This window comes from Vanessa tameamea, chromosome Z (genome assembly GCF_037043105.1).
Source record: "Vanessa tameamea isolate UH-Manoa-2023 chromosome Z, ilVanTame1 primary haplotype, whole genome shotgun sequence".
In the NCBI taxonomy this organism is placed as follows: domain Eukaryota; kingdom Metazoa; phylum Arthropoda; class Insecta; order Lepidoptera; family Nymphalidae; genus Vanessa; species Vanessa tameamea.
Genome location: NC_087341.1, coordinates 2,891,682 through 2,905,166, shown reverse-complemented (window position 1 = coordinate 2,905,166; position 13,485 = coordinate 2,891,682). Strand labels below are relative to the sequence as shown.

General features: G+C 33.4%; 1 protein-coding gene across 1 annotated transcript in view; it reads right to left on the bottom strand.

The window, feature by feature from the left end:
- The window catches only part of LOC113403864 (glutamate receptor 1-like), a 229,725-nt gene that overhangs the window by 50,598 nt on the left and 165,642 nt on the right, over nt 1-13,485 (bottom strand). Inside the window, exon 4 of the mRNA XM_026644486.2 lies at nt 9,321-9,448. Within this exon, the coding sequence (XP_026500271.1) occupies nt 9,321-9,448 (128 nt within the window). The remainder of the gene's footprint in view (nt 1-9,320; nt 9,449-13,485) is intronic.

Sequence of the window (13,485 nt, the reverse complement as noted above, 5' to 3'; positions counted from 1 at the left end):
TAGGGGTTTGTGCAGGCCAGACAGGAGAGGTACCATATATCATTGTTATACCACCAGAAAATGTGTTCAGATCCAAGAGACGTAACATTTTAGTGGTGGAAGTATGTAATGGATGATATTTCTAACAGTGACAATAGACAGGTGACCACTTACCATCATACCATACCGTACCATACCGTCGTGGAACACCCGTTCGGAACGAAGTTGCTTTCGCTTTACATTTTGTATCAAATAAAAGACACGATAAAAATAAATTAACAACGTTTGAGAAAAAAAAGACAATCCCGTGGAAATTAAAGCGATTATAAAAAATAACTTTTAATAATATCATATAAGATTTTATACAATAGATAGGAATATCGGAGAGGAAGAGGAAGACCCGGAAAGGTAGCTTTGAGGAGGCATAACGCTTTTTTCATACGTGACGATCTTTACCAGTTCACTCTAGTGTAAGCCGGGTAGAAGAACTTCGTTCCAAAAATATCGATCACATATATTTTTATCTAAACCCGATATAAATATTCGTAATGTGTAAAATAACGTAAATTTGAAATTATTATGTTTTCAATGGATTTAATACGTGAATATTTTCTGTTGTATTTCGCCCAGACGTTGTTTGGACTAATTCGATCAAATACGAATACTGTCGATTTTTATTTATGTACTAAGCACAAATAACTAACTCCAGTCAGTAAAAGCAATATATAATTATAAAAAAAGAGAGTGACACTTTAATATTTCATAATTTATGCACAGAACTAGATGATTAATTAGGCGCTAATTATTAAGAGATCGTTAAAGATTGCAACAGAGCCAGAGCCGAGACGGCCCAGTGGTTAGAACGCGTGCATCTTAACCGATGTTTACGTGTTTAAACCCAGGTAAGCACCACTGAATTTACATGTGCTTAATTTGTGTTCATAATTCATCTCGTGCTCGGCGGTGAAGGAAAACATCGTGAGGAAACCTGAAAATGTGTCTAATTTCAACGAAATTCTGCCACATGTGTATCCACCAACCCGCATTGGAGCAGCGTGGTGGAATATGCTCCAAAACATTCTCCTCAAAGGAAGAGAAGGCTTTAGTCCAGTAGTGGGAAAAAATGTAATGTAAAGATTGCATTCGACATCAGAAAATTAGGAAAAAATAATCTTCTTATTGGCGTGTCGTTAAAGTTTTAACACATTCTTGTGATTGGATCGTAGTTTGAAGTAAAAATAAAACCGAAATGAAAATAATTTAGCTGCGATAAATAAAATAAAAGTTATAAATGATCGGTATTAATGGCAACTATCGAGCTATCCCAAACTCAAAACTAAAGTTACTCAATCGTGAAATATCAGAACATGTATTACAACTTTGGGTACTGTAATTAAATTATTTAAATGATTAAACATACGAGTATATAAATATACGAGTACACTGCCAGTCGTTTACATCTTACGGTCGAGATTTCCAATTAGTTCCTTACAAATTTCTGCTCTAAAACTTTGTAATTCAGTGTGATGCGTATATTGACTATTGGTCAATTCATTGCCAATGGTTAGGTTTGAGCGCGGTCAACCGAAATTACACAAAGCTGCACAAAATGCCATGCTAGTGGCCACAAGGGTCAAATAGAGTAACAAGCTTAAATAGTTCATGTAATTAACAAATAGCTAGGCGAAGGAGGACTAAATATATATACATATTCTAGTGCACATAAACCTATCGAGCTTGTTAATTTAGTGGCCACTTATGAGGCTTCAGCCCGGACTGGCAATTGACAGTGTTTGCATTCCCGTGTCTCGGACAACATGTAATGCCAGGTGTTACGTTACGTTTGTTAACAAGGAAATAAAAAGTGCACCTGCGTACACATTGTAAACTAAAATATATCGCACGCGGAGATCATCACACGAGGTCGTCAGAAATCAGAAATCTAGTCAGTTTAAAGATTAACAAGTTTTATATCAAAGTATTGATTTTTCATTATGTTTTTACTTTAATAAAAACTACAGTTCTGTCAATTCGTCTGAAATCATTATCATTATTACAATAATGATAAGTTTATTGAACACTACGTAGTTATTTATAAATTTCGGCTGTTGATCGCTGGTGTCTGGTGCTGGTGTGCTGGTGTGTTCGGTTCGAAATCGAATCGATGACATTTGAAAAATGTATTGACTAAAAGAGCAGCAATTTAAAGAGAAGTTGTCGTAGTGAGCGTAGTGTATAAAATCTAATTTTATAAAATAATTCAATTTGAAATAAAATTAGACATCGTTTATAGGAATAAAAATCCAAACAATTCCATACTTGTTATAAAATAATACAGAAGTACAGGCCATTATACCAAACGGTATAATAAAAGAGAAACGAGGTTCCGTATACCTTCTTGCATGGGTCGCACACATGACTCTTAATATTCAAGAAATAGAGTTCAATATTGAATGACAATACTTCCCTATCATATCGAGTAAGGAATTTTACAAAAGTATTAGGCAAGACGAGATTCCACGCGAGCCAAGTCGAAGACAATAGCAGTTATTACTTAATTTAATAATATCTTTCAAATAGATTCTAGATAACAATAGCTTAACGTTCCGAATTTCGTTAACGAACTTAATATAAAGTTGAATAATTTTAGGGTTCTCTTTAAGTTAAATGAACGCTTTGTCACTTTTGAAATATTAAAAATGATTTATTCTTTGATTCATTATAAAATAATATAATATTTAATAATGAATTTAGTTTTATCAATTGACATCAAATTCAAAGTACTCCTACTTCTTATAAGCACTATTGAATTATCATGTCAGCGTCAAGAAAAACCGGCAAAAATCTTAGTAGTTTCTCTTTTTTCTACATACATAATCAACTATACGCCATTAAACGATATGGTCAAATATTGCCTAGTAGTCATAATAAAGGATCAAGAAAACAATATAATTAAAAATGTTTTATAAATTGAACTAATAATTCTGGCACTGTGCGTATTTCATCAGAATCTCGGAGTAAACATCGATTATATAAAAATAGTAATTGTGATGATTTATAACATCTTTTTTGTGATATTTTGTATGTATATTGTTCGATTCAAATTGCGAATTATATGTTCACATATCGATTTAATAGAATCGCTTCAGATTAGTGTGTGTTATGTGTCTGTATTATACGAAGTAATTTAATACGATACGAGACTTTTAAATATATACTCGTATTCATATTCGTATAATTCGTGATCAGACGAAAATAATATTTGAGCATCGTTACCCTACATAAAACACCAACTCTGATTGACCATATTATTTGATTTACAAAGTAGAATTAAAAGTAAAACGGCGCTAAAAAAATTCTTAAAAAAAATCAAAGCGCCACATATATTAGGAACTATGATGTACGTCCTTTGTGCCTTAAGCTGGAACACAAACTGGAACACATCAAGACATATACATTGGTGAATTAAGTTTGAATACGTGATGAGTGAGTGAGTTGATGAGATGGTATCTACCGAGATAGGTTTGCTCAGAGCTAGGGCTGGTGGTATGTCACCAAGTATGTATATGTCAAAATACTCTGTCAACGACTTTGTTTCATATCCGGATTTATTAACCCTTAATGTTTGTGTTGTTCTAGGTTACGGATTAACAAGGAAATTACTACTACTATACTGGGGTTTAAAATTTAATTGAGTTTGTTATCTCAACCGTACCGATCAATCTCATTCGTGTCTTCTCCATCCTACGTGACATTGGCGAAATAATCTGAGCCCTGTGGCACAACTAAAAGCCATTAAACTAAGAATTGAATTGAATTCATATCCGGATAATCCTCATTGTAATTTAATTCTTCATGGACATTCACGGCATAGTTCGATCCGTAGTAAGTATATAGTTACATATTATATCAATTATTTAATCGCATAAATAATAAATTTTAAAAGTTTACGACGAAAATCTACACTAACAACGTTAATGGTATCTATTGTTAAATCCTTTTTAGAAGTCATTTAGGTCCATTTTTGAGAATTAAAGCCCTTAAAATATAAAGCTATACTTTTAACGTTCGTATGAATTTTTTTTGATGATAGGCAATCAAAGAGCGAGTTGCTTCCAGGGAATTTGCATGGAAAATTTAAGTGAAAAATGTCTTATTTCCGTACGAAATATTGCTCCATAAAGGTTAGAATTGCATATAATGATTTTTAGCGCCTCGCCGCAAAGTGACAATTTCCTTGATGAGGCACTCTCCAGGATAGGACGCCAGTTTTTTTCTTTGTTCGAAGGTAAACCGCTTTCTCTATATAATTTTATATAATGTTTATTTCCTTTCGACGCGAGATTACTTAAGCGGGTGTATATTTATGTAACGTGCCAGATGCTGAGCCTCGTACTTTAACCGTTATGATGTTCAATTTTATTGAAACAGTTTTGAATGTGGGATGGATGTTCTCATATCGATCGAAGTGTAAATGATCGTTTATCGTAAGTGCAGTGCCTAATATGTGTATAAAAAGTTGCGTAAGGAGACACAATGTTATAAAAATAGTATTTAAGCATTATATCTACTTGGTGGTAGGCATTTGTTGGTACAAAGGGCTACCACCAAGTAGATATAATGCTATAATGATAGATATAATGATATAATGCCCGTTTGGTTAGATACCACCCACTCATATATATTCAACAGCTAAAAATAATACCTAGAATCGTTGTGTTCCAGTTATAAGGGTGAATCAGTGTAACTACAGGCACAATGAACATAACATCTTAGCTTCCATGGTTTGGCTGCATTAGCGATATAAGGAATGGATAAAATTATACGGTGACAAGGCAAGCACATAAAAATTAACGCGCTAGGATATCTGTTAATATTCAATGTTTAATCATTGGAGTAGTAGTGCATAATTCTCTCCACTGGTGACAGAACGACTGGTTCATATTTTGCCTAGAGGATGGGAATTACGATTCAACGGGGAAATGCTGCTAGCATTCTCAACACCATTCCATGCGGGCAAGGTTTATACAGTAACTATTTTTAATTAATGTTTAATTGGAAAAATATTTTATCGAGATAGGTTACGTATAGATTACGTTACGGCTCAAATCCACATGCTATAGTACGGCAAAAACAAACGAAAATCATCGTTGAACACGATCGTGAAATGTCAGTGATAAGTATTGTTGATTCACGTAAAAACTATTCGTTTTAGAACCGATAAATGATAGAAAGTACATATGTCTACACGTTGTATATTTTATATGATAAAGCTTAGACGTAGTTAAATTTGAGACGAAGAACGATGGGAAAACGACAACTAAAGTTTAATTTGATTACCAAAAAGTAATTATTATTAAAAAAAACCGTTTTTTATATTTGCAATGAAAACCTGCGAAGCGATGTGTGCTGTATGCAATAACGTGCGAATTAAGAAGTTGATTTTAAGCATTAGTTAAAAACTCACTGTATAAAATTATTTTTTCTGACCGAATTCGGGATGGGTAGTCAATATTTTTATTGAAGAAAAACACATTAAAATCCGTTGCGTAGTTTAAAAGATCTAAGCGCACAGACGGCGAGATGTGATTTTGTTTCATACTATTTAAAGATTAGGAACACCTGGTAGACGGTTTCTTGCCAGTGTATAAACAAATTGCCACAACGATCGCTTAACCAAAGACATTGAAGACTACTTAAGTTTGAACGGTATAGAAGTTGAAGTGCGGCAGCGCCTTCTAGTCGAAGTTACTAAAAAGAGTAGAGTTCTACATTAAAAACACATAGTGTTCGGTCAAACGATGTCGGAACCTTTTATCCTCGAATGTTTGTGCATCTAGCACAAACATTTTTTTTAAATATATTATAACCCAAATAAATAATAATATATGTAAATCAATTCTTCTATACACTAGATTGAAGTCGTTACAACGCAAATAAATTTGAAATATTTTTATGTGAGGTCATATTATATGTGAATATAATTTTTGCTTGCCTTCAAGTTGTTGAAAGTTAAAGAGTTTATTTCATTGAAATTAGTGTAATAGTTTTGAACTTGTGGAGGGGTGGGGTCACTAGTGTCTCATAAATGGTAGTTTAAGGCGTGTGCAGCCCGTTTGTGGTCTCATACTATTGCAAGGCGAAACTAATTTGCGGCTTGTGTAATTTATGCACATTTCAGCTGATATTTATGTTTCTATCATTGCTTCATAAATTTTTACTTAATTTATTCAGAACGGAATCGCATCATGCTTGTTTCCTAAAATGAATACGTATTATCACACAATTACAATCTGTAATTAAAAGTTAGTGTTATTAAGATCATGAATGAGAGCTCTGTTCACGTGATTTACGTAAAATCCAAGATTAAATTCGATCTTGTGGTTTTTCATAATAGACCTAAACTTTCATTAAAAAAATCACTCATTACAAGGCGAATATCGATTTTGTATAAACGTTGAACACTGTTAAAATATTATTATATGAAAAATCGATGGCGCATACCGTTGCCTATGCTAAGGTTCCAGGTTCGAATACTGAATTCAGGTTATACTAAGTAGTATGGGTGCGTTGTTTAATGTCAAGAAATTGTAGGTATTATTATAATCATGTTGTCATTTCAACACGGCTTCATCTGGGTTGTATTTATTAGGTACTTGGGTCACTGGCTTATTAGGCACTTGGTGAGCCGAGATGGCCCATGGGCTACAACACGAAGATTGCGGGATCAAAACTTAACCAAGCACCACTGAATGCTCAAGTACTTTATTTATGTTTATAATTAATCCTTTGTAAATCCTCCACATGTGTAACCTCTAACCAGCATTGGAGCAGCGTGGTGGAATTAATTCCTAACCTTCTCAAACGAAGAGGAAGCATTGGGCCCCCGGGGGCTTTACTACTAGGTACTTATTTATGAATCTGGAAAAGCGTCATTAAATTTTACAACTGCTAAACGTCATGTAATGGATACATTTTTGTCTTATAAGATTACATGAAACGAAAGATCAGGCTTAAAGATACATGTAAAATATATCTACTTGTCTAACATTCGATAAATTTGGAATATATAATAGAGTTGATTACGCTGCATCGATTGGAAAGGAAGGGACTTAGCCGATGATTTGAAAGAAATATTCGAGAATAAAAGCTTCATTTAACTCCGTGTTATTCGTAACGGAAGTTGACGAAATCGAACTAAAATGATAAAAATGATATGTATCGTAGGCATACGCACACACGGGCACACACGCACACACGGGCACACACGCACGGCCAAAAAAAAGGATTTTCAGTAACTCCATACATTTTTTTAATTTTTATGGAGATATTTGACGTTACAGTAGCGTTCTGTGAACTACAGTTCAACTCAGTACGTCCACCATATTGGACAATTAAATGCGGCAACGCGGCACTTGACAATATATATATATATATATATATATATATATATATAGGTATATAACGACGGAATATGCGTTATAATAGATGATAGATGCAGTCACATTTTCATTAAAGTATTTGTGCATAATTCAATACAATAATTCAACACATTTACTCGGGACAGAAATAAAATTATTTGGTTGGCTCAACGCGTACTCGGCCACAAATATCAAATTGCGTATTAATTTGATTAAAAATCGTAAATTATTAATAATCAAAACGACATATTTTTTTCATTACAAATTATAAAACAGAAATGATTGCGCATTGACATTTCTACATGAAAAATATCCTTAAAAAATAAAAAGATGTACTGTGGATTTAACCTTACATATATCCTTAAATATAATAATCAAACTTAAATAACACCCGTGACATTTCCAAATACGATTTTTATTATATTCTCCTATTCTCACTTTGTAAATGTAATTTGTCTGAATTCCCAGTGTAATTTAATTTTAACTAAGATGACCTTTGATCCATTAGCGTTGTCGCACAAAATTAACTATGGAATAGTTTTCGATATTTATATTAATACTATACGGCATAAAATCGCATGATCTTCTTCGAGTTGATTGGTTTATTTGAACACGTAATGTTAGCTTAGAAATAATTATTGAATAAGGTAATTAAATATTACAAATTCCAGCCCCTCTGGATAGATACCACCCTATCCACCCTACTCATCGGGTATTCTACCGGCAAACAGCAGTATCCAGTATTGTTGTGTTCTTATTTGAAGTATGTAACACATGATAACAAACCCCTAAAACGCGAGCGAAGCCGCGGGCGACAACTAGTTCCCAATAGTCTTGGACCGTGTTGTATTGCTTTCCTATTTTGGAATGATAGTGAACACAAAACGCACTATAATATTTCGTATGCAATGGGCTAGTCTACCGTCAGTTAGAAGTAATTATTATTACATTATTCGGAACGATAGGTATTTGAATTTGGAAGTTATCGTCTACGTAAAACATTTAATTAAAATTAATTAATATCATCATTGTATAGACATATTTATTGTACAATGTTTATGTTTTAACCTTATATATTTTGTTCTATTTTTTATTAAAGATGCACTTATTGTGTTCGTGAGCCTGTTTCGAGATCAGCTCAGCTGTTTTTAGAAACGTAGCTCGGATTTATCTTAACAGAATATCTGATGAGTAGGTAATACATAGATGAGCTTGCACAATGCCCCAAAAAATATTAAATTGATAAGTTCGCTTGCACAACAAATAGTGAAATGATGAGTTCGTTTTTGTCTAATAAATCTAGATAACTAATTTTCGCCTTCGCGCTTTAGAAGTGCCTTTTTTCTCGATAGTAAACAAACACGATAAAACTGTTTGTTACGTTATGCGTACGTCGTTTGATCGTCTGAGACAATGTTGGTCTTCTATTTAGCTTGTACTGTAGATCCTGATATTCCGGGTATGTGAGCGATTCGAAACACACGGTTTATGATATTTCACTGCTTAGTACTCATGTTCTTGTATCGTCTAGATAGATTGCTGAAATTAACCCACGTCTTGTTCTGGTAATACGCTCACACGTCAAGCACGAAATGCATTTCGTATTACCATTGAACCATCGGATACAGCTATTTCTGAATTTGATTGCGTAATAAGATTGTACACGAATATTACAGACTATTTCTGTTGATTCTGTTAAGCGCAGGATGTTTAATAGATACCATTGCTTAGTTATTAAATTAACCTTACTTTCTTAAAAAAAAAAGTTTGTTTCGATTAAGGGTATGCCATTTTTTCTATGTTTAAATGATCGTTGATAAAAAGTATTGGGTATGCAATTTTATACCTTCGATTTGTATAGCTTTTATTTATAAAGGTTTTCGGATAAATAGAATATATTTAATTAAAATATCATCTCACCTTTTCCGGGAACCAGGGCGTCACGAAGGGTACTTGAAACGTGTTCGTATAAGAGTGCAGGGTATCAAACGAGTCCGGTGTAACAGCTCCAAGCATGGACACCACGCCACGAGAGAATTGGTTGCAAACTGAAACAAAAAATATATATTGAATTACTTTAAGCCGACAAAGGAAAATAACAAATCGTAAATATTCAATACGATTTTTACACCGTATAAGTGGTATTACAGTTAATATGCCAGCAACTGACGATAACAACTCTATAAATTTTCATACAATTAAATCTAGATTATTTTTACATTTGCCTTCATATAGATAACTAAACTCAACATCACTATCTCTGTACCAATTTTCATTTAATCAGTTCATTGGTTTAAGAGTGAAGAATTAATCTACAGGGTTATTTTCGTATGTATTATATCAGTGCTTAATTATTATTATTTTTTTATGTAATGTTTCGGCTAATGGATCTTCAGATGGTAAGTAGACATTGGCGTTGTAAGAAATAATAACCATTCCTTACATCACTGAGCAACCAAGCTTGGGCTAAGATATTTATTGAGCTAAGATGTTATGTCCCTTGTGCCTGTAGTTACACTGCCTCACGCACCCTTCAAACCGGAATGCAACAATGCTATTGCTGATGAGTTGGTCGTACCTACCCAAACGGACTTGCACAAAGCTCTACCTAGATAGGTAGAAGTGTATAGATATGGTGTCAATATTGAGAGCATTCGTTCAAAATCAAAATAAATTTCATTCAACGACGCTTCATCGTGCACTTATGAATTATTATATTAACAGGAATAAATTAAATCAGATGTGATCGAGATTAATCTTTTACATCTATTATTTTTCACCAATGAAATTCAGTTTATATATTTCGCATAAGAATCGAGGAATACGCACTCGTCTTTTTTATCATCTGTGTTTATACAGACGATAAAAATGTTCTTAAGGATGTTATATTTATTTTAGTAAATTTTTTATACTACTAGAAAATGTATTCGTAGGATCTAATTTTTTAATGGTTTTCACGCAAAAATCACTGTTACCTTTTATGTTATTTTTGTTTAGTCTTAATTTTTAATTCAGAGTAAACTGCTAGGGTGTGGTCTGGAAGATCAAAACATGTAAAACCGACTATGAACTCTTTCCCGTTGTTTCGCCATCCCATCAGATAATGAGAAAGAGGAAATAGAGAGTAGTACTTATACGTGCGTAGGCCTATCTTAGCGCACATACCTGTGCAGTATAATATGATCACAGTTGACTAGTATCCCTTGCGAATGGCCGCCGTTGAAACGGTCAGGAGGACGTCATTTATTATATTTCGTAAGTAAAATCCATTTGTATTAATTAAATAAATTGAAACGTTGATGAGTTTGTCCTTAAAACAGTTTTATCCGTATTTCGGCTGTAATCATGTGTTGGTCCGGTAATATACGTGTAAATTATGAAGGCTCCCAGTTAAATTTTGTTTGTGGCGGGTCTGGGTCTCCTGAAGTGATGACGTTTAAATAATCGTACCACCGATCTACTGACGAGGAGCCTGTCAGAGGTAAGGCTACTTGCTACTAGGGTACTTAAATTGTAAGAAAAGTCGACATTTTTTTAAGCATTCGGAACTGTACATGTACTGATAATCATGGAACATAAAATGTTAGTGAGCAGTGAGCCAGTAGATATTTACAGTGGCTCACTTTATTCAAATCAAGCTACAATTAAGATTGGGCGGACTTTACTTTCAGTGTAATTATTAGTATTTGTTCAAGTTGCTGTAAAATACGGGCCGTTTTACGTTGGGTATCGAATTACAGTGAAACTGTTCTGTTATTTTTTTTTAAACTATTTTGTAAACTATCGTCATTGTAAATATCATTGTCTATGCAAGATTTAGAAAATAATATTCCATGATAATAATTTTGGATCTCTAACAACTAATTATTTGAAATTCGATTACGAAACCCTAATGAATATATTAAATTAAAACAAATTGCATTTTAACTTCATTTAGAAATGGTAACAGTGTGATCGTAGCCTTAGAATAGTTTATAACTTAATCAACGGTACCCTTATTTTGTGAACCACAGAGGTCTCCGGATTGCTTGTTCTAATTGATCCCATTCATCCGCTGTTTTTATGTACCTACAGAATTGACTTTTATTTTTTTTCTACATAATAAATTATTCCTTATTAAATATACATACATCATATTAAAATCTGGCCAATCTTAGAACTTACATGTGCCTAATTCGTGTTCATAATTCAACTAATATTATGCCTTCATTAACTAGCATTGGAGCAGAGTGGTTGATTAAACTATCAAAAGCAGAGGAGGATTTAGGCCACCAGTGACATTGACATTGACGGGCAGTTCATTTACTGTACAAGTTTCTTGGTGTTAGGGCTTTGTGCAAGTCCGTCTCGGTAGATACCAGCTATTCATTAGATATTCTTCCGCCAAACAGAAATACTTAGTATTGTGTCCTTCCGACTCTAGTAGGAACTATAGACACAAGGGATAGAATATCTTAGTTCTCATAGTTTGTTGAGTTTTGGCGATGTAAATAATCGTTAATATTTCTTACAGCGCTTCTTTATGACCAGGTGAATCAGCCACCAACCTATATCACAAAAACAAACAATATTATTTCTCTGTCCAAGTGTATCACATTTAATGAAAGAATAGCCCATTAAATGAAAGACTGATGTCAATACATCAATCCAAGAATTTGCAAACAGCGTATGAACAGATCACTAAACCAATGAGACAGAATTAAATATTTACAATACAAATGATAACAACACTGCTAATTAATTATAATATATATTTATTATTTTAAAGGTTTGTGGAAATGCCACAAATAAATTAAGGAATTACTAATATTCCTATTTACGACGACGACGATAGCTCGAGGTTTCAGGATCGATCCTGCAACTTTTTACATTACTAGGCGGCCCATCAACCATTGCGCTATTGAAATTGAGTATGTCGTGATCATATTGAAGTAATTTAGTTTCTAGTCTTATTATGTCGTCATATTGAATTGGTTTCTAATGATATTATTGACACTGTTTGGGAATAATTCTACTCAATAGATTGGTTTTTTGGCACACAATATTCAATACACATATACATTAACAGCCTGTAAATTTCTCACTGCTGGGCTAAGGCCTCCTCTCCCTTTGAGGAGAAGGTATGGAACATATTCCACCACGCTGCTCCAATGCGGGTTCGTGGATACACATGTGGCAGAATTTCGTTGAAATTAGACACATGCAGGTTTCCTCACGATGTTTTCCTTGACCGCCGAGCACGAGATGAATTATAAACACAAATTAAGCACATGAAAATTCAGTGGTGCCTGCTTGGGTTTTAACCCGAAATTATCGATTAAGTTGCACGCGTTTTAACCACTGGGCCACCTCGGCTATATATATACATGTATTAAATTGATATTATAAAGACCTAAAATTTGATTGTTTGTATGTACGGGGGTAATCCCAGAAAGTAATAATCAATTCTAAAAAGACTCACTGATATATATATCTCATGTAATGATATAAATGAAATTGCACGCGTGTGAAGCCAGCGGATTAATTTAAGCTATTTTGTGTATTGATTTTAAATAATAATCTTTTCAATATCTTGAATACGATTATATAATACAAGCAATATTAAACAGGCACACATAGTGCTATTGGTATGTCTTGAAAATTATATTCTGTTATTAAAACAAATAACCATTAAACACGTATTTTGGAAGCATTTTAGTTTATGTATTAATTGTAGGAAGGTCACACGCTTAGTCCCAAGACGTAAGCAACAATATATAACACTGTTAAGATATACTAGGCATTATACATATCGTAATAGAGTTTATAATAGCATACATTGGAATATCATCGTAGTGTACTCTACTATGAAATTAGTATGCCACGGTGCTCCCGTTAGAATATTACGAAAATTTTAGTAATATCGTAACTGAGATTCTCGCTAAATTTAAATATAGCCAAAAGCTGTGAAATACTTCGAGTTTAAACAAAAGATACGTAGTTAGAATTTTCCTTTTAATTTTCTCGAAGGCTTACAAATGGAAGGAAAAGTATTTTTAAGATACGAAATTTTACGATTCGCTATTTTTACGATATAGGTCAGATT